Genomic DNA, 27,083 nt, shown 5'->3' with positions numbered 1-27,083 from the left:
ATATATGTGATTACATATATGCATTAGTAAATGGTTAGTAAAAGGTAAATCAATTATTATAGTATGTACTTTAGGTATGTAAACCCTAGTACATTTAAATAGTGATAATATATGTATATATATATATATATATGTGTGTATATAAATATAAATATTTATAATATTAATAATATTTATAATCTATAAGTACATGTATTTATAAAAAATAATCTATATGCCAAGGCAACATTTTTCATTTAATTTATTGTACTAAAATAACTAAAACGTAATAAAAATATTTATTAAATATTATATAGAAATTAAAAAAAAAAAAAATATATATATATATATATATATACATAACGATATATACATAACGGGGTGTAACGATACGCGTATTCGTATTGCACCGTTCGGTACGAGGCTTTCGGTTCGGTACGCGGTACGCATTATGGACCGAACGGTTCGTTGGACTAATTAATTATATTTGGAAAAAAAAGAAATTGGGAAATATAATGATATGCGTTCAACAAGGTAGCCCAATAACCCAAACGACGTAACAGGCAACGCCCCTGACACCCCCGAAGAAGAAAAAAACACCAACTTATATGTTTATGTTAGGCTACTCAGTCAGGCGCTCGCTCACTCAGTAATACACACTGAAGGCTCGTTGCAAAATGGCCAATGCGTTTAACAGACCAGAAATAGAAGATCCTCCAATAACCAACAGGTCTGGTGTTTGGGTGCACTTTGGATTCCCTGTAAGCTATAATGGTGATGGCAAGAGAGTGGTGGATAAAAAAAACAACGATATGTCTCATCTAGGGTACAGCAGCGGGAATACAAAAAAAAAAAAAACACCAGCGGGAATACTTGAAACATGTCAACTCATTTACGCCGACATCACCTTAGTGTGTCAGTATCTGGGAAAAGACGAAAAAAAGGAGAAACATACACGCAACAAACTATCCCCGCAGCATTTAGACAGACATTTCCAACGGATTCAAACAGGGCAAAAGACATCACCACGGCGATTGGTAGGCTACATTTACGTTATAGCCGCGGATATGAGACCTTACTATTTACCATTCATTCTATCATCACCATTATAGCTTACAGGGAATCCAAAGTGCACCCAAACACCAGACCTGTTGGTTATTGGAGGATCTTCTATTTCTGGTCTGTTAAACGCATAAGCCATTTTGCAACGAGCCTTCAGCGCGTACTGATTGAGCGAGCGCCTAGGTTTTAAGAACATGCTTATTGTAATTGAGCCCCGTTACAATATTCCTTCACGAGCCCATTTCAGACAGACCGTAATTCCTGCTTTGTTCCAAAAAACATAAGCCCTATAGAGAACCAATTGAGTAAAAACACACTCAATATAAAGAGTTATAGAGTTCCATATAAAAAGTTACATCTTTGTAATTGTTCATAACTAATATAACATTTTCATTTTTTTTTCATAAGGAGCTGTTTTTGTTTTATACAGTATGCTGCTAAGAAAACACCATAGAAGATGGGTAAAGAATAGCTCCATCATTGTTCAATGTAAAAAAAAAACATACTTTGTTAGTTTTAATAAATAAAACATTTTTTAAAAATCAAGGAAATTTATCTGCCAATTTTTTCTTTTTGCTGTATCTAAAACGTACCGAACCGTACCGAACCGAACCGTGACACCAGTGTATTGTATCGAACCGAACCGTGAGTTTTGTGAACCGTTACACCCCTAATATAGGCCCGAACCCGACAAGTACATTTTGATTGACAGCTTTTTAAAAGCCCGAACCCGTTTACAGCCCAACATTATTCAGATGTGCACACACACACAGCTCTTTTGCCTTGTCAAGAATGAGTCATTTATACATGTTTTAACATAATTTATTCATAACTAATGTAGACTTGACCACTTGGAATAAGGAAATAAAACATCGTTACATCAGCACTCTAAATAGACATAGGCTCATTTAGCCTATAAATAGACCAACGCACCAATAAAAACGAGTCTTTTTTTAACAAATTAAATTAAGATAAATTTTAAATTAAGATGGGTATTCGACAATAATGAAATTAAGATAAAGGCTCCGCCGGATTTGCTTCTCCACTAGCAGCTGACATTTAATAAAAGAATAATGCCAACATTAACGTATATACTCTGTCCACATTATGCATTTAAGACTCAATGAATATTTAGTTATCATTTGAAAAACCTACTCACAGAGATTAGGCTAAGCCTACATGTTTCTGTGGAGAAAATGATTGAATCCACTGTAGATGGCTTCAGCGCGTTTCTGCGCTCACTGATGGTGCGTCATTATTCACTAATTATTCTCATTATAAACATGGTCAAAACTTTTCCACACTTCAGACTTTGCTTTAGTTGCTGGTGCAACCAAAACGTAATCTCCAGAGGCAAGCCTCCGTCACACCTACTCAGCATCCATTTTCGCATCTTTCTCGCGCTAATCAAAACACATCACATGACTGCTCGTTTACCTCGCAAACCGGAGCGAAAGCCCGAGCCCGGCCCGAGCCCGGCCCGAGCCCGCGTAAGATGATATAAATTAAGCCCGAACCCGTCGGGTCCCATCGGGTTCGGGCAAAGATCTTCAGCTCTATCCTATCTTCCTTCTCTGCTAATGTCTCCACTGCTAAATTGACATGCTACCATAACAAAATTAACAATTCGTCTAACTCTCGCATGCTTTTTAAAACATTTTCCTCAATTCTTTGTCCTCCTCCCCCTCCTGCTTCATCGCTAATAGCTGACGACTTTGCCACGTTTTTCATTAATAAAATTAAAAACATAAGTGCACAATTCTCCACACCACAATCAGTCAAGCTCATATCATCAGCAAACATACACTCATTTACATCCTTCTCTTCACTCTCTGAGGCAGAAGTCTCAAAACTCATCCTTTCTAATCACCCTACTACTTGCCCGCTTGATCCTGTTCCATCTCATCTCCTTCAAGCCATTTCTCCTGCAGTTATACCTACACTCACTCACATCATAAACACATCCACACTGGTGTTTCTCCCTCATCATTTAGACAGGCTCGTATAACTCCACACTGGTGTTTTTCCCTCATCATTTAGACAGGCTCGTATAACTCCACTACTTAAGAAACCCACCCTCAACCCATCTATTTTAGAGAACTACAGACCAGTTTCCCTTCTTCCTTTCATTTCAAAAACACTTGAACGAGCTGTGTTCAACCAAGTCTCTACATTTCTCACACAGAACAACCTCCTTAACAGCAACCAATCTGGCTTCAGAAGTGGACATTCAACTGAGACTGCCTTGCTCTCAGTTGTTGAAGCTCTAAGACTGGCAAGAGCGGAATCCAAATCTTCAATACTTATCTCACTGGATCTGCCTGCTGCTTTTGACACGGTTAACCACCAGATCCTCCTATCAACCCAACTGGCTAAGCGATCTTAGGAACCACACTTCAGTGGTTTGAGTCTTACCTATCAGATAGGTCCTTCAAAGTATCTTGGAGAGGTGAGGTGTCCAAGTCACAACATCTAACTTCTGGGTAGGGGTGTGACGATAACCGCATCACCGCAATACCGCATTAATGAGATGCCTACCGCGGTGTGAGGTCATCACCGCACATGATTTTTTTTTTTTTTTTCTGAAAGTTACAGGACTGCATATGGTGTGTGATATGAGCTATAAATACATTCATCTTTGCTAATAATTTACTTTTTCCGCGAGTCCTATGTTCAAGGGCTTCTGGGGAAAAAGCCTGCATCCTGCGCAAGGGAGGGACAGTCCATTAAACATATGGGGGATTTTTTTTGTGTGTGTCTGATTTTTAATTAACTGCTAGCCATGTTTCAATACTTGTAACTGTGGCGAGTGGGGCAGGGCCGAGGGACCGAGGGACGTGGGAACAAGGAGTGAGGCCGGCAATGATTGGGCAAATCAGTGGCACCTGCGGCCCCCTGGCGAACGGCGCCGACTCCTCCGCTCCCTCACGGACGGCAGCCGTCCCTCCACATCGCGGGCGGCCGGCAGCGAGCTTGCCCGTCCCCGGCAACTCGCTCCAGCCCACCGCCTCGAGCGTCCATGGCGGCATCCTCCTCGCCAGCTCGATGCCACCGCGGATTCACCACAGCGGTGAGGGATCTTCAGCAGCGAGGGATCTTCAGCAGCGCGTCCCTCCTTCTCCCAGTCTTCGGCACCACTGTAATGCATTACACCCTTTGTAATCGTCGGCAAGAAGGAGGCGGGAACCGGCGGACAATCAACATGAAACTTTAATAATTCAAAATAAACACAAAACAGCGCACCAGCCCCTCACGGACGACTGATGCGCACAAAATAAAAACCAAAACACAACTAAAAGCCCAGGCCTGGTCCTCTCTCGTCCTTCACTGTCGTCGCTCCAGTTTTATATCCTTCCATCTCCTACGTGGGACTCGAGACCGGCGGTGGGCCGCAGGTGCCACTGATTTGCCCAATCATTGCCGGCCTCACTCCTTGTTCCCACGTCCCTCGGCCCCGCCCCACTCGCCACAGTAATGTTTACAGATAATGTTAAATTAAATACACACAAACACGGGCATAAAAGACAATAGCGTAACTTAAACAGTTGGAGTTAGTTAGATTTTAATTGCAAGTAGGCCTACCAGTAGCTATCACTTCATATGGTATAGGCAATAACTGTTGACAGCGCTAGCTGACATTATTAAAAAAAAATGGCCACAAATTTAGTGTCTAAACCCAATACTGTGTCGCCTATTTGGGCACACTTTGGCTTTGAGTCAGATGACAAGGGAGAGCCGGTGAACTTGGACAAGGCAGTATGCCGTATTTGTCGCACAAAACTATCCGTCTCGCGAGGAAATACAACTAATTTAAGATCACATCTGAGAATTAACCATCCTGTGGCGTTTGCCGGACTTGGGAGCACCAGCAGCACACCAACCTTAGCTACAACCTCAGGCCAGCAGCGACAGTTGGGAGTCTCCGAGGCCTTTGCGAGAGGTGCGAAGTACCAAAGAGGCAGTAATCAGTGGCGAGCGCTTACTGATTGCGTGACTCATTACCTGGTTGAAGAAATGGTGCCATTCCGTACCGTTGAGAAGCCAGCGTTCAAAGCCATACTACATACATTTGATAAGCAATATGTACTTCCTGACCGAAAGTACTTTTCTCAAACAGCGATCCCTGAAAAGTATCTGTCAGTGAAGGAAGGCATAATACAGGACTTAAAATTCGTTGATTATTTCTTTGTGACAACTGATATGTGGTCAAGCGTAAACATGATGCCATACATGAGCCTGACCATACATTATCTCAGCGCAAACTGGGAACTAAAATCGAAGTGCCTGGAGACTGTGTTCACGCCAGAAAGCCACACGGGTGACAACCTGGCGGAAGCCCTCAGGTCCTCCTTCCAAGAGTGGTCCCTGGACGAGAGGAAACTGGTCTGTATTACAACGGACAATGGAGCAAATATTGTGGCTGCGGTCCGAAAGCTTGGCTGGACATGGCTAAGTTGCTTTGGCCATAATCTACATTTAGCCGTCATCAATTCGATGAAGTCAGAAAAGGACCGCACTGCCCGAGCCATGGGTGTCTGCAGAAATTTGGTGACGGCTTTCTCCCAGAGCTGGCAGAAGAAAAAGCTCCAGAGAGAGCAAGTCGAGCACAACCTGCCCCAACACTGCTTAGTTCTGGTGAGTTGTGCTAAACTTCGATTCTACTTTCTTTAGAGGTTGTTTTTCAGGTAACAGTCCGTGGATATAAACGCACTCATCCAAACGCAACATGTTGAAACTTTGAACAATTTATTCTACATAATAAAGGGTTGCAAACGATGACAAAACCTGCTGTATAATTCATATTAAACTCAAAAGATATTAAAAAAAGTAATCTATAAATAAATGTTAATTCATATTATTGTTAATATGTTTATGATGTAATAATTATAATTTTTCAAAGCGAATACAAAACGATATCGAAAAAAAAAGTTATATAAATAAATGTTATTTCATATTATTGTTAATTTTTATAATAATTATAATTTTTCAAAGCGAATATGAAACGATATCGAAAAAAGTTATATAAATGTTATTTCATATTATTGTTAATATGTTTATGATGTAATAATTATACATTATCAAAGCGAATACGAAACGAAATTTATAAAACAATATAAAATAGCCTACTGTAAATAACTGGGCAAAACTTATGGAAACGCCAATCAATGCTCTGATTGGGAGCACGATTTAGGCTACTAATTCGTTCCCTCGATTTATAAATAATGCGCACAATTTACTATTTCGTTCCCTCGATTTGCAAAATCGTGCGGACAATTTACTTTGTTCTTTCGACATGCTAAACGTAGCCTACGATTTAGCCTATTTTTTCCTGCATGTAATGTGCGGTGCTCCGTAATATAAAACACAACAGATAGAAAAAATAGCCTACACATTAAATAAAAAATAAAGAAATGGAAAATAAGGATAATAGCATCATATATAGGACTATAGGGCATAGGCTACAAAATACAGATTGATGTGAACATTGCACTGGTCGCGAAAAGGAGACAGTGGCACGGTGTATAAAAAAAATATATTTTATTGCACAGGACAAAAAACATAGCCTAATTGGGGATTACAATTGTGTTTTAAATGTTTTCACAGGATTGTCCTACCAGGTGGGGCACTAAGCAGAAAATGGTTGCGCGCGTTCTTGAGCAAGTCCCAGCCATTAGGCGGGTTTTGATGGATGACCAGCGCAGCCAACATTTGATACCGACGTGGCAGGACATCGAAGTCCTCGAATCCATTAATGCAGCGCTGAAGAAGGTTGCGGATTTTACAGATGTGCTGTCTTCTGAGAAGACCGTTACAGCGTCCTCTGTTAAACCAGTCCTACAGTTATTAACTGAGGATCTTTTGCTCCCAACTGATGACGATACGGAGTTGACGCGCAACCTGAAAAAAAAAATGGTTGGACTCTTGAAAGACAAATATAGTGCACCTGCAACACAGAAACTATTGACAAAGGCCTCATTCATTGACCAAAGACACAAGGACATCAACCCACGCGATGACGTTAAAGATGCGCTCCTGGAGGAGATGCTGGCAATGCCCGAAGAACGGCGTGATATCGGGGATGGAGAAGCTGCAATGAGTGCCGCTGCGGCTGGAAAGGGAGAAGGAGAAAGTGCGCCATCTTCTCCTCCAAAAAAAAAAAAGAATCTTGCGGACCTGCTTGGAATGAGAAGAGCACAATCCTCCAATCCGGTTCCAAAAATAATCCTTGCAGACACTGAAGTCACAAGGTATTTGCAGGAGGAAGCACTCGATCTGCACTCTGATCCGCTTGCCTGGTGGCGGGAAAATCAGACTTGATTCCCTCTTCTGTCAAAAGTGGCAAGAAAATATATGTCTATATGTGCTACGAGCACTCCATCGGAGCGTGTATTCAGTGCGGCTGGCAACATCGTCACCCCGTTAAGATCCTCGCTGAAACCTGACAAGGTTAACATGTTGGTTTTCCTGTCACGCAACATGAAGACGGAAAAATAAAAGCAGCAGCACGATTCACTTTAGCGGCCCAACAGACAAACACTTGTTCACTTTTTGTTTTGTTATTTTGCACTTTAAAAAAGGTTGTTCATGTTTAGCCTATATAGTTAACTATTAATATTTAGCTACAATTTAATATAAATCTTAATTTGTTTATTAGTTTATAATAGAATACTGCTTTATAATTATTAAGAAGAAAGTTTAACTTTAGCCTAATCATTAGTTAATTATTAATATTTACCATTTAGTATAACTGTAACTGTTATTTGTGTATTTGTTAATAAAGAATACTGCGTTGTAATTATTAATTTCCATATTATTCATTTCCATTACAAGCTGCATGCGTTCTTGAGTGTGTGACGCAGCCGCCGGGGGATTGTGTGTGTTTGTGTGTGTTGGGGGGGTTAACCGCCAAATCGCGAGTCTAGTTGCTTCATCACCGCAGTAAGAATAAATCCCATACCATCACAGCCCTACTTCTGGGGTGCCTCAGGGCTCAGTTCTTGGACCACTTCTCTTCTTTGTCTACATGGCATCATTAGGTTCTGTCATTCAGAAACATGGCTTTTCATACCACTGCTATGCTGATGACACTCAACTCTACCTCTCATTCCATCCTGATGATCCGACGGTAGCTATTCGCATCTCAGCTTGTCTATCAGACATATCTTGCTGGATGATGGACCATCACCTTCAACTCAACCTTGCCAAGACAGAACTGCTTGTGATTCCAGCAAACCCATTGTTTCATCACGATTTCACCATCAAGTTAGGCACATCAACCATAACTCCTTCAAAAACAGCTAGAAGCCTTGGCGTTATGATTGATGATCAGCTGACTTTCTCAGACCACATTGCTAAAACTGTCAGATCCTGCAGATTTGCTTTATTCAACATCAAGAAGATCAAGCCCTTTCGTTCGGAACATGCTGCACAACTCCTTGTTCAAGCTCTTGTTCTGTCCAGGCTGGACTATTGCAATGCTCTCTTGGCAGGTCTTCCAGCCAACTATATCAAACATTTACAATTAATCCAGAACACGGCAGCAAGATTAATATTTAATGAGCCGAAAAGAAAACATGTCACACCTCTGTTTATCAATTTGCACTGGCTACCAATAGCTGCTCGCATAAAATTCAAGGCATTGATGTTTGCCTACAAAACTACCACTGGCTCTGCACCCATTTACCTAAATTCATTACTTCAGACTTATGTGCCTCTAGAAGCTTGTGTTCTGCAAGTGAACTTCGCTTGATTGTTCATCCCAAAGAAGCACAAAGTCACTTTTACGGATTTTTTAATTAAATGTTCCTCCTGGTGAAATGACCTCCCCAACTCAATCCGAGTCCTTAACCATCTTCAAGAATCGGCTTAAAACACATCTCTTCCATCTTTATTTGACCCTCTAACTTTAACACTCACTAATCTAATTCTATTCTTAAAAAAAAAAAAACTACCTTTCTAATCTTTTTGTATTCTATTTTTTCATTTATTATGCAATTTTGTGTGTGTGTGTGTGTGTGTGTATGTATGTATGTATGTATATATATATATATACAGTACAGACCAAAAGTTTGGAAACATTACTATTTTTAATGTTTTTGAAAGAAGTTTCTTCTGCTCATCAAGCCTGCATTTATTTGATCAAAAATACAGCAAAAAAGAATTAATATTGTGATATATTATTACAAAGTTGGAAACAGTTCTGCTGCTTAATATTTTTTCAGAACGTGTGATACTTTTTTAGGATACTTTGATGAATAAAAAGTAAAAAAAAGAAAAAAAAGAAGCTATGTTTTTAAAATATAAATATTTTGTAATAACAATATACACTACTGGTCAGTAATTTGGGGTCAGTAATTTTTTTTTCAATACTTTTATTCAGCAAGGATGTGTTAAATTGATAAAAAGTGATAGTAAAGAAAATATATTATTAGAATATATATTATTAGAATTTTTATTTTTATTTTAAATAAATGCAGTTCTTTTTAACCTTTTATTGATCAAATATATTAGCCAGCAGAACTGTTTCAACACTAATAAATCAGAATATTAGAATGATTTCTAAATGATCATGTGATAGACTGATGTTACATGTGACACTGAAGAATGAAGGAATGATGCTGAAAATTCAGCTTTGCATCACAGGAATAAATTATTTTTTTAAAGTATATTCAAATAGAAAACGATTATTTTAAGTTGTAATAATATTTCACAATATTACATTTTTTTCTGTATTTTTGATCAAATAAATGCAGGCTTGATGAGCAGAAGAAACTTCTTTCAAAAACATTAAAAATAGTAATGTTTCCAAACTTTTGGTCTGTACTGTATGTATATATATATATATATATATACATATATATATATATATATATATATATATATATATATATATATATATATATATATATATATATATATATATTAGGGTTGTGCCGATAGGCGATAGTATCGTGTATCGACGATCGTCAGAGATATCGACATAATCAGATTTCTCTGTCGATAATCAAGACGATATTAGGCTCATTTTCCTATTAATGTATTAGATCATAATAATAATAACTATTATTTTTATTTTTATTAGGCTGCTTATTATAATTCGGCTATCGAACTGCCCAGTTATTTCACTTCAGCACCGCATTTCACACACACACACACACACACACACACACACACACACACACACACACACACACACACACAGAGCGCGCGCGCGAGCGCAGGAGGATTAGAGCCTGTAGTCACTGAAATTGTCCGCTTTGACTCGGATAACTCATAAATGCATGAAATGAAAGAGAACGAAAACGAGGAGTTGGTGTCCCACACATTTAATGGCTGTTACACTGCAACGTGCTCTTCTCAAACATGAGAGATTAACTCTTTCCTGGCGTCACAAATAAAGTAAAGACAAAATAATTAACAAGGCGGCAGAGCGAATTTATCATCCATAGTGGTTCTCACGTAGTCCTTCTCTTAAAGACTGATCACTTAACTTATAACACGCACTATGTGGTGATGACTTTGGAGTACGTGAGAACCACTATGGATAATAAGTTCAATCTGCAAGTTCAAAATAATAAAAGTTATTATTTTCAAGCACACTGCACTATAATATGATGCATGCAAAATTCATAGTTTCGGCCATTACAAAGTCTCCATCCACAAACAGACGTACATGGTCTGCAGATAAAAGGTATTTCATTGCACTTTAAAAAGTAATCTGAACGGCCTTTATATGTGTAATATATTAAACGAGCCCTCACTAACTGAGTTTAATGCCACAGTTATGTTAGACTGCATCTCATTCTTGTTTCTGTGGCGGTGCGTCAGACTCGTCATGAGGCGCGCGGTCCGGAGCGCTGTATGACTGATGCATCCGTTCAACTCAACTTACTCCAAATATATGAACTTACCTGTTTTAAATACTTTATATTTAACGTGTTCATTTATGCCCAATAGTAGTGTTAAACTGCTGGACTCTAAATGAAATCTACTATTAATTTTCACCGTTGACTGATTTTGCAGAACATTTAGACTGATAACTTCCGTGCGCAGATACGGACGTGCGATATGACAGTTGCGTCCGACTATGTATGAACTAGCTGTTTTAAATACTGTATTTTTATATTTAACGTTAGTTTATCAGTATGTTTGAAAGTATATTTTTTCGATTATTGGTGATTCCATAGGCCTCTCTCACGCACCTATGCGGTTTAAAACACTCAATAGTTATGATTTGACAAGGACAAAGAGTCTCTCTCTAGCTCCACCCATCCACGATAATATCGTGTATCGTCGATCTCACGGGCTGACGATATGACGATCTGAAAAATGACCATATCGCCCAACACTAATATATATATATATATATAATGTAAGACCTCTAACATTAACTTGTTCTGTTCTTTTCTATTCTATCTGTTTTGTTTTTATTTATTATATTATTTAAAATCCCATGCTAGGTGTACTGTGTTAACCTAACTGAGACTTGTTATAACACTTATATATACAACTCTTTTTGTTGTTTTTGATTGCTTCCACTGTCTTCATCTGTAAGTCGCTTTGGATAAAAGCGTCTGCTAAATGAATAAATGTAAATGTAAACATATTAATGCAAAAAATATAGCAGTATCTCATTTATCGTGGAATAACACTGATAAAGTCCTGTAAAGCACAAGAAGCATCCGTGTGTTTTTCCATCAAACACTGCTCTCTGCGTGAAATTAATTCAGTAGTTTGTAGTGTTTGCTACAGGAATTTTGTAAAACGCCTACTAAAGGCTTCAGAGGTGCCTTTGATGGATAAAGCAACAGGGAAGATGAATGGAGATGCTGTGTGTCCAATTAGACAGCAGGGTTATATTACATTAGGGTGTTTATGGAGCTCTGGAGACCGAGACGCCCTCCTGATGAGTCTGAACCGGGTGCTGTGAATGAGTCCCGCTGCGAGCCACAAAATCCGTCTACAACAGAGAAAAGTGGATGAAAGGAGAACGGAGGAGAAATACACAAATTGATGGATTGGTGAGATGTGGCTCACAAAAGACAGAGAGGAGACTTGTTATAAATTGGTCACACTTAAAAATATGTGTGCATTATATAGGAAAAAATCTAAGTGATATACATTTATATAATTATTCATTTACTTTTATTTATTAATTTGCTTATTTAGCTATGCGTTCGTTTATATATTTATATACTTATATTATGTTTATGTTTTCAATCTTCATTTTTATTATAGTGGTGTTTTGTAATTTGTTTTATTCTTTTAATGTTTATTTGTTTTTCTCTTTTTACTGTTAGAACATCCACTTGAACTAAATTAAAATGAGAAATGTTGTTTTGACAACTAGATATAACAAAATAAATTAGGTTTTAAAATACAAAATAATAAATCTTATTTCAGTTTTATGAAGAGCTGAGCTGTTGATGCAATCCTTGATGCATGATGGGATTTGCAATCGACTTATAAGAAATACACTGACATCTGATTCGATCATGAATTGAATGCATTTACAGGTCTTGTTTGTTTTTGAGTTGATTGCATACTTTCCCTTGAAGCCACAGACCTGAAAATGTTAATAATAGCACTTTAATCAGATACAACACGGAGCGAAACTCCTCAGAGAGCCGTTTTACACACTTCACAGCTTTTTAAATGGCTTTTCATCAAATGGCTGGTTCTCCCTAGACATCCATAAGCCGTATCATCTCAGTCTGTACGAGGAGAAACTTTCTAGATGTTTTTCTCTGAAACACAGTAATGTTTTGTTATTATCTCAACCGATTGTCTGGTATAACAGACACATGTTGTTGTTTTATTCAGCAAATGGACACAAAAGCATTTCTCCCGCTTGATAATGTACTAAATGCTGCCATGTCATTTCCATTTTTAGTAAATCCTAATTGGATGCTAAGTGGTTTAGTTCATATTTGATATTTCAGCATGGGGGCTTGTGGTTCTCTGGAGCTACAGGACAATTTAATTAACAAAAACTCTTAAGTCTTGTGAATCTTTGTTGCTTTGGCTATGAGTCATGGTAAGTAGCTCTCGTAAGCAGACTTTAATGAAGGATATTTTTAGTGTAATTAGAGAGTGCAGGCTGATGGTGCGTGCGTCACTTGAGGACTGAGTTCATGAGAGGTGTCAGAACGCCTGTATGTACACTCCACCTTTGACAAATGTGTGTGTTTTACCTGCAATGTCTTTTCATATTCATCTCCGACATCGTATGCAGACGCTGTAAACTCGGCGTGATCATTGAGGTCTAGTGAGGAGAGGTATAAATGTGATCCTGGAGCACAAAAGCAGTCTTAAGTCTCTGGGGTGTATTTGTAGCAATAGCCAAAAATACACTGTATGGGTCAAAATTATAGTTTTTAATTTTATGCCAAAAATCATTAGGATATTAAATAAAGATCATGTTCCATGAAGATATTTAATAAATTATTAAATTTATTTTATAATCCGAACAAACCAAAGGCACTCCTTGCTAGTACTGGGTTGGACCGCTTTTGTCTTCAGAACTGCCTTAATTCTTCATGGCATAGATTCAACAAGGTGTTGGAAACATTCCTGATTATGGATTTGGGTCCATATTGACATGATAGCGTCACACAGTTGATGCAGATTTGTCGGCTGCACATCCATGATGTGAAGCTCCCGTTCCACCACATCCCAAAGATGCTCTATTGGGTTGAGATCTGGTGACTGTGGGGGCCATTTAATACAGTGAACTCATTGTAATGTTCAAGAAACCAGTCTGAGATGATTTGAGCTTTGTGATGTGGTGCGTTATCCTTCTGGGAGTAGCCATCAGAGGATGGGTACACTGAAGTCTTAAAGGGATGGACATGGTCAGAAACAATGCTCAGGTAGGCCGTGGCCCAAGGTGTGCCAATAAAATATCCCCCACACCATTACACCAGCACCAGCCTGAACCATTGAGACAAAACAGGATAGATCCATGCTTTCATCTTCTTCACGCCAAATTCTGACCCTATTATCTGAATGTCACAGCAGAAAGCGAGACTCATCAGACCAGGCAATGTTTTTCCAATCTTCTATTGTCCAGTTTTGGTGAGTCCACTCACTGGATAAATATCCCAGTAGATCAGTAGTTTCTGAAATACTCAGACTAGACCATTTGGCAGCAACAACCATTCCACGTTCAAATTCACTTAAAGTTGCTGCCATGTGATTGGCTGATTAGCAATTTGTGTTACCAAGCGATTGAATATGTGTGACTAAGTGAGTGTATTTGTCATTTTCAAAATGGCTTTTTTTGTAATTTTGACTTTTTGTCTTTCAAATCTCACTTTTTTTCCCTCACAATTCTTACATTTTATTGAAAAATAAATAAATAAATGCTATATATAAATGACTCAAATTACTAAAAATTCAGGATTCATATTTGTTTCCAACACAGAATAAAATATAAAAGGGTAATATAAAAGGGTAATTTGAAATTTAATTTGAAGAAGAAAACAAACTATAGGTAACTATAGAGTTTATTATATAAATCACATTTCTACTTTGTTTCCACTACAGAATTAAAAAACGAAACAAAAAAATAAGTTAATTTCAATTTTTAATCTCAAATTTCTATTTTTTCTTGCAATTTCACTTTTATGACCAGAATTGCAAGTTTATTTCTAGAGATGATTTCAATTAGCTTATTTTTAGAATTCTACATTTTTATTAAATAAGATTAAATTACATATAAATTTCCCATCCATTTGACGTTATAAACTAAATATATATATATATACTTATCAAGAAATCCAATTAGTTTCAATATCATAGATTTTAACAAAATATATATTTTTAATAGCCATTTTTTAACCATGTTCATACTTTTAAATTCAAGTTTTTTTATAATAAAATCACATGAAAATCTTACATTTAATTTATGAATGACTGACAAATATGCATCACATTAAGTTAGTTTTGAAATTAGATTACAAGATTACAAATAGATAAATTGTATATGCAATTCAAAAACATCTTAAATTTAGACCTAAATAAATTCATATGAGCCGCTTTTATGTTTTTTTCTTTGTTTGTTTGTTTTTGGAGTTATTTTTTGCAACTGTTTACCCAAAATGGAAAGAAATTTTGTCTTTGTCTCTGAAAACTAAAAAGGAAGATATTTGACTGCTGTAATTAGTATGTGGCATCACATTCATGTTTACCGGGTCAGAAGTCTCTGGTTTCCTGAGACGTTGGCGATGATGGCGCCGTCTCTGCATGTTCTGTTCTGTACTATTTGAGCGCCAGCCTGCATAATAGACTTCTAATGAGGACTGGACACTGTATGCTCCATGCTAATCATCTTTAATTTCATCAGATTTATATCATCATTTCCATATAAAGGACGTTCAGTCCATTTAACAATCATATTAGCCATCCATAAATTCTTCAGAAGTAGTAATTAAATAATTTTGATGGCGTGCACAGTGTTACCGTAATCTCACCAAGCCTTGATTACGAAACTAACAATTTGTGCAACTGTTTCTGGAAAGTCCACATGAGTCCAGATATGGTAATTCAGTTGGGAAAAGAACGACCAGTTTCTCGTCCAAAAATCACGTCCAAATCTTAGCGCTTTTCAGTCTGGATTTAGATCGGATAATAGTTAATAGTAGTTCACGTTTACATGTAGTGTGTATATTTAGTTTTACATATGTTTTGTTTTGCTATGTTTTTAAAATTAAGAAATATTGCAATAGCCTATTAATTCATATATTTTGTTTTGAAATGTCTTATGGAATTAATTCCTCGATTATATTATTAATAATTTAATTAAATAGTAAAAACACCACCAACAATATGCAGCCGTGAGCTTTCGGTCTTGAAATCTGTTGATTGATGTTCGAATATACTAATATATATATATATATATATAGATATATTCATATTCACTTTTAATATCCAACATAAAATAAATGCAGATTATTAACATCTGACATTATATATAGGTGTGTGTGAGTGTGTGTGTGTGTGTGTGCATTCCAGGTGAAAATTCAAGATTATTAAAAGCATTTCAGTAAATGTGTTGAGATGTAAGCTCTTTGAGCTGATTTACAGCTGCTGGTGAGCTCTATTTGGCAACAATGGTATTTTACTCCACGTTCTGCTTCATTTATTCCCATGTTGTGAAATCTGAGTGTCAACATTATTGCAGCTATTTGAGAACATGCAACGGTCAAAACTTTAATGTTCCCAATTAGCAGATTGAGTCACCTGGTTTGACCTGCAGGATCTGCACATATGCAAAGCAAAACAAGTGTTGAGTACAAACCCACCATCTGGCTCCTCATGCTCCTCTCAGAAGTTGTTAATTAGGTGCTGTGCAGTACTCTTAACGATTTTATCTGCTGTAGTGGTGGTGCCGTGACCCGGTCTGAACTGAGCCTCTCTGCTCGTTAATTACGCAGTTCAGCAAGCCACAGGTTGGGCTCTAATTCAGATAAGAGCTGCTTTGCCAACAGGTCACTGTCTGCCCACAATAGAGCTGACTATGAATATCCATACAGTAGAGGAGAGCCATTACAAACAAAGCCTGAGAGAACGAGATCAGGCAAGATGAGGGTTTGTGGAAGAAATGCATTAATGATTTAAAAGCTGAAAACAGGCTGCTGTTTGTGTATTATGCATATAAGAAAGATAAGAGACTCAGGTTGTGTAAGGTCAGGGCACTTCAATTATTGTCAGAGAGATGCATGTGAAGAAAATACTCTGTCTGTTTTGCTGAAGTTTCATGGCATCAGTTTTTTGTAAAATATTCAAGCGATTATTCAAGGTATTTTAAGATATATTTAATGTCGGGTTTACCCATGCAATTTCCCATATAAACACAAAAACCTAATTTTTAATTTGTATATTTTTATATTGTAGCAGCATATGTGTATAATTTAAATTAATTTTAATTAATTTTAATTTAAATGAAAATGTTCAATCGAATTAATTACATGTGTCTATTAAATAAATTAATTACAAATTACATTTGGCTGTGAAAATACCCCAAAAGATTATTTAAAGCTATTTCTGTTGTAAATGAGACAGTATTAAGTATTCATTAAAAATAGTAGCTTCAGAACAAAATATTTTCTTTGATTCAACGTAAAATTTATTACACATAACAAAGTTTATGTTCCACAGAAGAAGTCAGGTCATTCAGGATAGAGTAAATGATGACATAATTTTTTTTTTTTTTGGTTGAACTATCCCTTTAACATTTTTCCCCCTTTTTGTTTAAAAAAAATAAGAAACTAAAACTTCCAACAGATGGCACCAAATGTCTTTATGAGCCATTCATTCATTCAATTTGTTCAAACACTGATCCTCTAACTTTACAAATGTGCCTTTGAATCATTGATTCACACGATTCATTCAGAAACTTTCTGCTCAAACATAGAGAAAAAACAGCAAAACTGTGAATTATTATTGCAATTTAAAATAGCTGTTTTTTACGTGAATAGATTGTAAACAGTAATTGATTGAATTTTCAGCATCATCACGCCAGTCTTCAGTGTCACATGATCTTCAGAAACAATATGCTGATTTGTCTGATGTTGATGTTTCAGGTGGCCAGATGGGAGCACAGGACCAGAGGTCTGACCCGTCTGTTCGGAGGTCCATACACGGCCTGTTATTCCCTCGCTGTGCTCATCCTGCTCCTCAATGTTTACCGCAGTCACAGGTAACTGCCTCCACCGCTGTATTATTTATTGTCACAGGTCAACGGCAAAGCAGTACCTAGAATCGCCGTTATTGATGTCGTAAATGTAATCAAGTGACCAGTTTTGTCACATTTTGCATAAGAGTAAATGTTTGGTGTTTACCTTTCACCCTTTTATTAGTTTCATCAATAATAATAATAGTGTGGCATCTGCCTGAGCGCTCATCTGACCAGTGGCACATTCAGTCGCTTATTTCATTTGCTTTATTCTCATGAGGATCTGGCCGTTGCCATGGCAGCCTTCGTCTCCACGCTGCTGATGCTGATGTCATCGACGCCGCATGTGACCACGTGTGTGTGTGTGTGTGTGTGTGTGTTGGACAGGCTGCTGCTATTTTCTACCCTGTTCTGAGTGAATATGTTCTCAGTAAAACTGCGGAACAAACATACACTGAATCATCTCCATCAGAATAAATCCTGTTACACTCTACATTTTGAGCTCAACTTTTCCAAGATCTTAAAAAGTCTTAATTCACGCTTCCACAAATGAAGGCCTTAAAGGGTCTTAAAGGGACAGGACAGCCAAAATAAAAAAAATTGTCAACATGTATTCACACTCTTGTTGTTACAAACCTGTGTGAGTTTCTTTCTTCTGTTGAACATAAAATAACATACGGTAGCCATTGACTTCGACAGTATTGAAAGTCAATGGGTACCGTCAGCTGTTTGGTAACCAAACATTTTTCAAAATACCTTTGTTTGTGTTCAGCGGAAGAAAGAAACTTCTACAGGTTTGGAATATATTGGTCATTTTTGAGTGTACCGTCCCTTTAATTCAGAGCGGAAAGTCTTAGGGTCAGTTTTAATAACAACTTGCACCAGCACAAACCATCTTTTGTTATTAAAAAAGTACTGTCAGGATTTACTAAAGATGCACAGTAAATAATTACCACTAAAAAGTCGTGGACACAGTAATTTTTGTGCCTGATCTTATTAAACATGCATTCAAAGGGGTTTTCGCCATTATTCAGCACCCCCCCCCCCCCCCCCCCCCAAAAAAAAGCATGTTACTTAAGATGCAAACTTAACATATGAACACTTTTCATGATATCATACAGTTTTCTCTAATTTGATCAAACAGTATTGAATGTTTTTTTTTAGGGAAACAAACCAGCGAGTACACATTGATATTACTTCCTGATGTTTGTGCTGCCAAAATAATGTCACTTCCTGGAGAATGATTTCTTTTTCTTTATTTTTTATTAAACATGATGGCATGGCCTACCTGTTTTAAACTGAGCATAATAATGAACTCTTGTTGGGGTAATTTTTTTAGTCACAGGGCACTGACAGAGTCTCTTTTGATTTAGTTTTAGCTGCATATTTTACTGTATGCCACTTACAGTCACTTGGATGGCCAGACTTTAAAACAGGGAATTATGCACAAGCACGTCTTTTCATTTTTCTGTGTCTGTCTATGGGAACTCATTCTGCACTCATACACTGAGAACAGACCAAACATTATTAGCATACAGATTGACATCTATTATATTTAGCCGCATTCCATTTATAATTACATTTACATTAGTGATGAATCATACACAATGATAAAGACATTATGCATGCGATGATTAATTACTCTGTGGTTGCGCACAAATCCTTCAAGAATTGATGCACTAAAACGCAGCAGATGAGGATCTGAAGGTTCCCGATGCCTTTGACAGTTAAACAAAAGTTAAACAAAACCGTCTGCATGGTGCCTTTCTTAGCAGGATTTCATGTTTCAAGCACAAATAGTGATGCTTATTATTGGTTAATCTCATGATAAATACAATTTCAGCAACTAATCGCACTGATTCTCAATGCATTTATTTAATTTAAAGATCTAAGAGCGTTTATCACTTTATTTCTGTTATTGTAGATGTTTCATCATGTTCTCTGATGATCTTTTGGGTCATATTTATGCAGAAATATAGAAAGGTTCACAAACTTTCAAGCAGCACTGTATATTATCAGCCAGCTCTAATCTGTTATGTGACGTGAAGATATTAAGATATTATAAACATGAACAGCATTATTTTTTGTAAAACTGCTTTGAAACTATGTGCATTTTCCCGTCTTATGAGCATCAGGATCCTATCGTCTGCATTGATAATGAATCAGCATATTATAATTATTTATGAAGGACTCAGAAGGTTAGAGATATGATGCTGAAAATTCAGCTTTGCATCACAGGAATAAATTAAATGTTAAAGTATATTAAGATAGAAAGTGTTATTTTAAGTTGCAAAAAATATTTCATAAAAATAACAGGGTTTTTTTCTGTATTTTTGATCAAATAAATACAGCCTTGATGAGCACAAGAATCTTTGTTAAAAAAATATTAATGATCTATATATATATATATATATATATGTATGTGTGTGTGTGTGTGTGTGTGTGTGTGTGTGTGTGTGACCCTGAACCACAAAACCTTAAGTGTCAATTTTTCAGAATTGAGATTTATACACCGTCTGAAAGCTGAATAAATAAGTTTTCATTGATGTGTGGTTTGTTAGGAGACAATATTTGTCTGAGATACAATTATTTGAAAATCTGGAAAATCTAAGTATTGAAAAAAATCACCTTTAAAGTTGTCCAAATGAATTCTTAGCAATGCATATTACTAATAAAAAATTAAGTTTTTATATATTTACGGTAGGAAATTTACAAAATATCTTCATGGAACATGATCTTTACTTAATATCATAATGATTTTTCCCATAAAAGAAAAATGGATCATTTTGACCCATACAATGCATTTTTGGCTATTGCTACAAATACACCCCAGAGACTTCAGACTGGTTTTGGGCTCCAGGGTCACATTTATATATAATTTAGGTCCACAAGCATCTTCAAACCCAAGAGTTAATGGTGGATGATAAGAGGAAACAGACAGAATATCAACCATCTCATGATGCATTGTGTTCATGTGAATTAAACTCAGGATGCACTTCTGAGACGAGTTTCTCCAGACAGAAATAAGACAAAGAGAAATGAAAAGCATATTGTTATCAAGCAGGGCTTTGTATTGATCATTGGGAGCCGGTGTCACACCTTAATGCTTTCCTTTTCACATCAAGATGTTTCACAGATATGAGGACGAAACAATCAGAGATTGATCAAAAAACTCTTTATTTTCCCATAATGACTTCTGTTCATTCAGCACCAGATACACGTTTGACCACATAAGTATGGATATGACTTTGTTTAAAGCAGATTAAATAAATACATTTAATTATTCTTAAAACACTGCATTATATTTATATGAATGCCCGTAATAATCAATTTTTACTCAATATTTTTATCTCTTTTTTTTTTTTTTTTTTTTTACACTACAAATCTCCAAACACTCTTGAATCAAATAACTTTTTGGTCTTAAGGTATTTATTCTTGTTTTCTAGAAAAGAAATGGCAAATTTAAGTAATCCGATGCTGAAAACAAGGAAATGAAATGTATCAGAAAACATATGTTTGTATTATTTAGCTTTTCACGTAAATGTATCTTGATTTAAGATCATTTTTTATTCTATGTGTACTGGAAAACGACAAAGATACTTGTTTAGAAAAAGATTAATACATTTAATATTTAATTTATTATCCACCTTTTATTTTATGTTATTTTATTCAGCCTGAACCAGTTACTATTTTAAACTAAAGACAAAAACATATCTCAATGTTTCAATTTGAGTGAAACAGGACAGTTTGTACTAATGACACACATTTAGTTCAGAAGCCGATCGTCTTCTGTTGCTTTGCTGGAAATACCCAGAAACTGATTCAGATGTGCAGCAAACCCAGAGATAAAGATAAAGACGGCCTAAGCTATATAATTTTTCATGAACAAATGATGAAAACATGACTCACATCATTCTTACATAATTCTTCAGAGAAATCCTGTGGGTGCAGATGTAGGACTGATGGAGAGCTATTAGTCTCTGACAGTCCACGCAGGTGTGTAATTGGTAAAATGAAGGTCAATGAAATATACCAGCTATATTTTCAGGCACACACACACACACACACGGCTTATAATAACAGCAGACGTGAGTCTGAGTCACCTGTGCTCTTTAGAGGTCAAACTCCTGCTATCTTCAGACTGAGGTTAAGTAATACTGCGACTGACGATGAGAGTGTGGACGTGAAATCACACCACGCTGCTTCAGATCTCTATAAAACACAGGATGTAATGGAGACAAATGTCTTGATCAGAGACAATCAAAAGGTCATCTTTGGGTTCTGGTCTCGTAAGGTGGAGAATAGCTCATATTCTGAAAGGATAATAGGATAATGAACTATGTAGTTGATGAAAAACACTTTTAAAAAACTATTCAGCTGCTTTTCTTCTTATTCTGCTTGTTCTTGTTAGGAGTCTATGGCGACTCTCCAGAAAAACATGCAAAAATTTTATAAATAAAGATTACTGGAGTGTGTTTTACAAGAAAGAACAATTTCATTTTTTTTTTTTGAAAATGTCATGCTTTATTTAGTAGCTTTATAGATGTGAATCTAAAGAACAACAACAAAAAGTGTATTGCCAGATAAGGAGACTATTCTGAAAATGTTAAAAATATGTTTTAACTTCACCTGAGAAGTATGAAAGCTTATTTCCATGACCAAATAAAAATAAATAAAAAATCATCAATAATTCTAAGTACTTCCGGACTTTTTCAAAATTTCACTGGAATTGTGTTATATTAATCACACAATTGCAAGGACTAATTGTGAGATATGAAAATGGAATTGCACAAAAAAATGCTTAATTATGAGAAGAAAAATGTAAATTGTGAGAAAAAAGTATGAATTGATAAATACAGTATAATTTTCAGAATTGTAAGGTAAATTTGCAAATTGGAAGAAATAAACTTGAAATTGGAAGAAAAAACACATTTTGAATTAGAAATCCACTTTTGTAAGAAAAAAAGTCTTACTTATGAGATATAAACTTACAAATGTAAGAAAAAAGACAATTATGAGATATAAACTCACAAATGCAAGAAAAAAGACAATTACATTCACACATGCAAGAAGGACAATTATGAGATACAGTCACAAATGCCAGAAAAAAAGACAGAATTATGAGATATAAACTTAAAAATGCAAGAAAAAAAGACTATTATGAGATATAATCTTCCAAATGCAAGAAAAAAGACAGAATTATGAGATATAATCTTACAAATGCAAGAAACAAGAACCTGCAAGAAAAAAGACACTGCCACATAATATCAGGCTGGACAAATCGATGTTGGCAGCCACTGAAAAGTAACTTAATGTGGGTAATTGAATTGATTCGATCTTTTAGTATTTAAGCGATGTGTTTTTGCAGTGATGACTTTCTCAGGCCTCACAGAGAGGCATATGGCGGCTCTTTCTGACGTAATGAATGTTCTGCTGGTGTCATCTGTATTCCTCAGTGAATTATTCAAACCATCAGCCATGTGGAGCTGAAGTTGGACTCACTGGCACCCATAGATGCAATAGTCCTATAAGAGTCATAATTAGCCACATTGAGGTGGTTGAACTTAACTTGAGGTAGATGACTCATTTAAAGCAGTGTAAAGATGGAGTTCGTCATTTCAACCAAGTAGAGTCTCTAAAGTAAACTGCATTAAAAATACTCAAACCAAACAATTGTAGGATCCTTTCTCCATTGAAACCCCTTAAGAAATAGGTGTAAAAAGCCATTTGGAAAAAAAGTAAAATTTTGAAAGCAACATAAATAGCTGCAGAAAACTACCATTAAAATAAATGATTCTCCAGGTGATATAGATATTTTTAATATAGATATTATAGAAATAAATTAATCATTTGAAACACTCCTCCCATCTACCATTGGTCAAAACAGATATATATTTATATAAAATAAAATGCATAATTTTTATTAAGGGAACAAAATTTTGCACGAGCATTTAAAAAACCCTCAAAATACACAGTATTTATTTATTTACAAATCATTTACCATTTTTAAAAGAGATATAACAATTTAAAAATAAAATGTTTCATGTTTATTTTGGGTATGCACAGAGTATCAATATCAACAGATGTCAAAAAATATTTATTGAAATTATAATAGTGTAAAAAACCTTTGTCCAATATATCAGAATTTTTATTTATTTATTAATTTATTTTTTGCCTCCTTCGGGACTGAATTCTGTTGACGAACATGATTATGTACACCTATTAATGAACCATTGCAGCATGATAAATTTATTTTGATTGACTGTTGATCACACATCCTAAAGTGAAATGTTATTCAAATAAAATCAGAGTAATTTTTATCTTGTTCTCATGTTGTTTTGTTAGAAATAAATGTAGGTTTCATATATCTGGACTGTTTTTGAGCAATCATACATTATAAATCAAAACAATTTTTTGATTTCCATTAAATCCAGTGGGGTTAATATTGGTAATTCCCAGTATGTTCTTAAAAATTACATGAAAATAAAATTACATATTTAACTATCATGTCTCATCTACATTGAAAATAAACATTTTGGTTCAATTATTTCAATTATGTTTTTGTAATTGTAAAATTTACTTGCTTGGTTTGAAGACATTTAATGTCCCAACAACCAAAGTTGAGAAAACTTAAAAGTTTAAGGCAAGATTTTTCTCAACTTGTATTGAGTTTGTACAAACTCAAACTTATTCTGAAGCTGGTTGCTCTAAACTTTTGATAATTTACAGTGTAGTCTAATAAGATAGTTTTTTTCAAGATAGTAAAAACATATAAACAAGGGGTAAATCACATTACAGATGTGTTTTATGCTGTAGAATATAATGTGAAAATCTTAAACAGAACTTATTTCAGGTGTGGACCGAAAAACAACTTTTCAGATTTTTGGTCAAAAAATACATCACCCTTGCATCACTCTATTGGTTATTTTGGGGGAAATCAAGCTGTTAGTTACTAGGTGTTTTAAACATTATATAATCAAATGTTTTAATGTTCAAAAATGACACTTTACCTTTAATATGTGTTTTTATCTTTGTTGAAGTGGTCAAATCTTTGTGTAACCGTGACCCAGAAAACAGACATTGCAGTCCTTTCCGTCACACTGACCTTTCTTTCTGTTCTTCTTCTACGTTCTCGAAACCTCTTCATCCCTGACCAGGTGTTTTTCAAAGCCAGTGAAGGTCCAATTATTTGTTTTCAGAGCTGCAGGGATAATAACTCTTCTCTGGCCTGAAAGCTGTTCCCTGCTGATGGTGGGCATTATCCCGGACTGCTGGACGTGTTCGGACGTATTCAGTATTTTTGTATTTTCTTCCGATAAAAATATATAAATGTTCTTCAGATGACTTGAGATGTTGAATCTCGTTTTCTGAAAAATGTATCGAAATTAAGGGAATTTATGCTTAAAACAAGAAATAAATAGATCTGGGTTTTTTTTTCATAATCACTTAATTTGGAAAAACTTTAGTAATTTAGTTTAAGTAAATATATTTAGATGTAAGACAATTTTGATATGCTTGTTGGGGGGGGAAACAGCACAATATGAAACTAAACAATATCTGCCATCGAAGTAAAAAAAAAACTTAATTAAAAGTGAAAACAAGGTTATTTTTAAATCCAGTTGGTGGATATTTGTTATTATAAGTGTAAGGTCACTTATATGAATCTTAAATCTTATCTAAAATAAAAGCATTTTAGCACATTATGATCAGTTATTTAGTTATTGATTTATTTATAATTGATTATCCGTGTATATTACTAGTTTTTGATGCTTTTATTGTTTTACTATGTAAAGACACTAAAAATATAAAAATATATTATTATTAATAATATTATTGATAGTAATAATTTTTATAATTTTTCATAAACAACTTTATATCAAAACTTTAGTAAAATACTGTTACGGTTGTTATTAATAATTAGTTTTTGTTTTTATATTTGATTTGAATTTTAAAGTCTTTTTTTCTGTTTTAGTTTATTATTTGGCTGGGCAGCTAGCTGAAATACAATAAGGTCAGCTTTTATATTTGAGTATATTTCAGATATTTCTATTTTAGGTATCCAGTTGCAGTTAAGTATAATAACCCTGCTTGTGGCTCCTTCAGAAGCATATATTATGTCTTAATCTCACATAATCACAGAGATCACAGTAAGTCTGTCTAACATGTGCTGTTAAAACTGATGATGCATCACTGAGAAACCTTTAAAATAATAGCATTGCACCAATCTTTCTGACCCACTTTTGCTTCAGAACATATAATCAATTTACTGTATGTCATTCAGACAAAGAGCTGCAGCAAACAAAGGCAGATTGCAAGGTTATATTCGGACTTCTAGTGGTTTTCACTCTCTCTATCTCTTACATTTGCTCTCTGTGTTTGTCTGTCAGTATTACAGTGGCCATGAAGGCTCACCCTCGCTGGGAGCCGCTGGATAACGCACATGTGTACTACGCAGGAGCAGCTCTCATGGCGCTGGGATCGGTGTTTGTGATCAGCAGCTTCATGGCTCTGGGCGTCACTGGCACTTTCTTGGGTAAATCATCCACTCACACTCCTGTTCCACACTTATATATACATGCCTAGCTTACAAAACTCACTAAAATTCACTCAGCATGCACCAAATGCAAGTAAAAATCAGTGTTGGCGAGTTTTTTAAATTTATTTTTTAGTATTCTAATAATTTATGGTTTAAATTTTAAAGCAAAGAAAAAAAAACAACCACCGTGAATATTACAATTGGATTAATAGGATTACAATTGTTATATAAAATAGTTCTACTACTTCTAATAACAATAGTGCTACTACTAATTGTAATAGCAACAACAACAAAGATAGTTATCATGTTACTACTAATAATAGCAACAACAATGAGGATAATAAAAATGTAAAAACCAAAATTAATTATTATTATTATTATTATTACTACTAGTGGTAGTATATACATTTTAGTGCTGCAACGACGCGCGACGTCATCGATTATGTCGACTACAAAAATACGTCGACGTGCGTGAAATGCGTTGACGCGTCACACTGTTTACATCTCGCGTAATGGCATACTGGGAATGGAGAAAGTTGCATTCTATCACAAAAACAGAGACCACTGTTATCAAAAGTATGGGAATACTTCAAACAGAGGCCAAATAAAATAGCCCTTTGTTTCCTTTGCAAAACCGATATGGTGTACCACAGCACAACTGCGATGCACGAGCACCTCAGAGGAAAACATCCTGGCGCTCTCCGGTGTTACGGTTTAACTGGTTACCGTGTGATCTGGTGACCAACTTCCTGGTTCAGGTCTCTGCTGCAGATGTGATGCAACGACCGCAGCAGATTCGGCGATTCTAAAAGCACAAACTGATGTGAT

General features: G+C 35.7%; 1 protein-coding gene across 2 annotated transcripts in view; it reads left to right on the top strand.

Annotated features, from left to right (window-relative positions):
• pemt (phosphatidylethanolamine N-methyltransferase) overlaps positions 1-27,083 on the top strand; it is a 66,552-nt gene that overhangs the window by 21,823 nt on the left and 17,646 nt on the right. For both annotated transcript variants that reach the window (XM_059531659.1, XM_059531658.1), the window contains exons 3-4: positions 17,628-17,743; positions 26,107-26,252. In XM_059531659.1, the coding sequence (XP_059387642.1) occupies positions 17,628-17,743; positions 26,107-26,252 (262 nt within the window). The remainder of the gene's footprint in view (positions 1-17,627; positions 17,744-26,106; positions 26,253-27,083) is intronic.

Source organism: Carassius carassius, chromosome 40 (genome assembly GCF_963082965.1).
Source record: "Carassius carassius chromosome 40, fCarCar2.1, whole genome shotgun sequence".
Lineage (NCBI taxonomy): Eukaryota > Metazoa > Chordata > Actinopteri > Cypriniformes > Cyprinidae > Carassius > Carassius carassius.
Note: the sequence above shows the minus strand (reverse complement) of the source record. Positions and strands in the feature narration are given on the sequence as shown.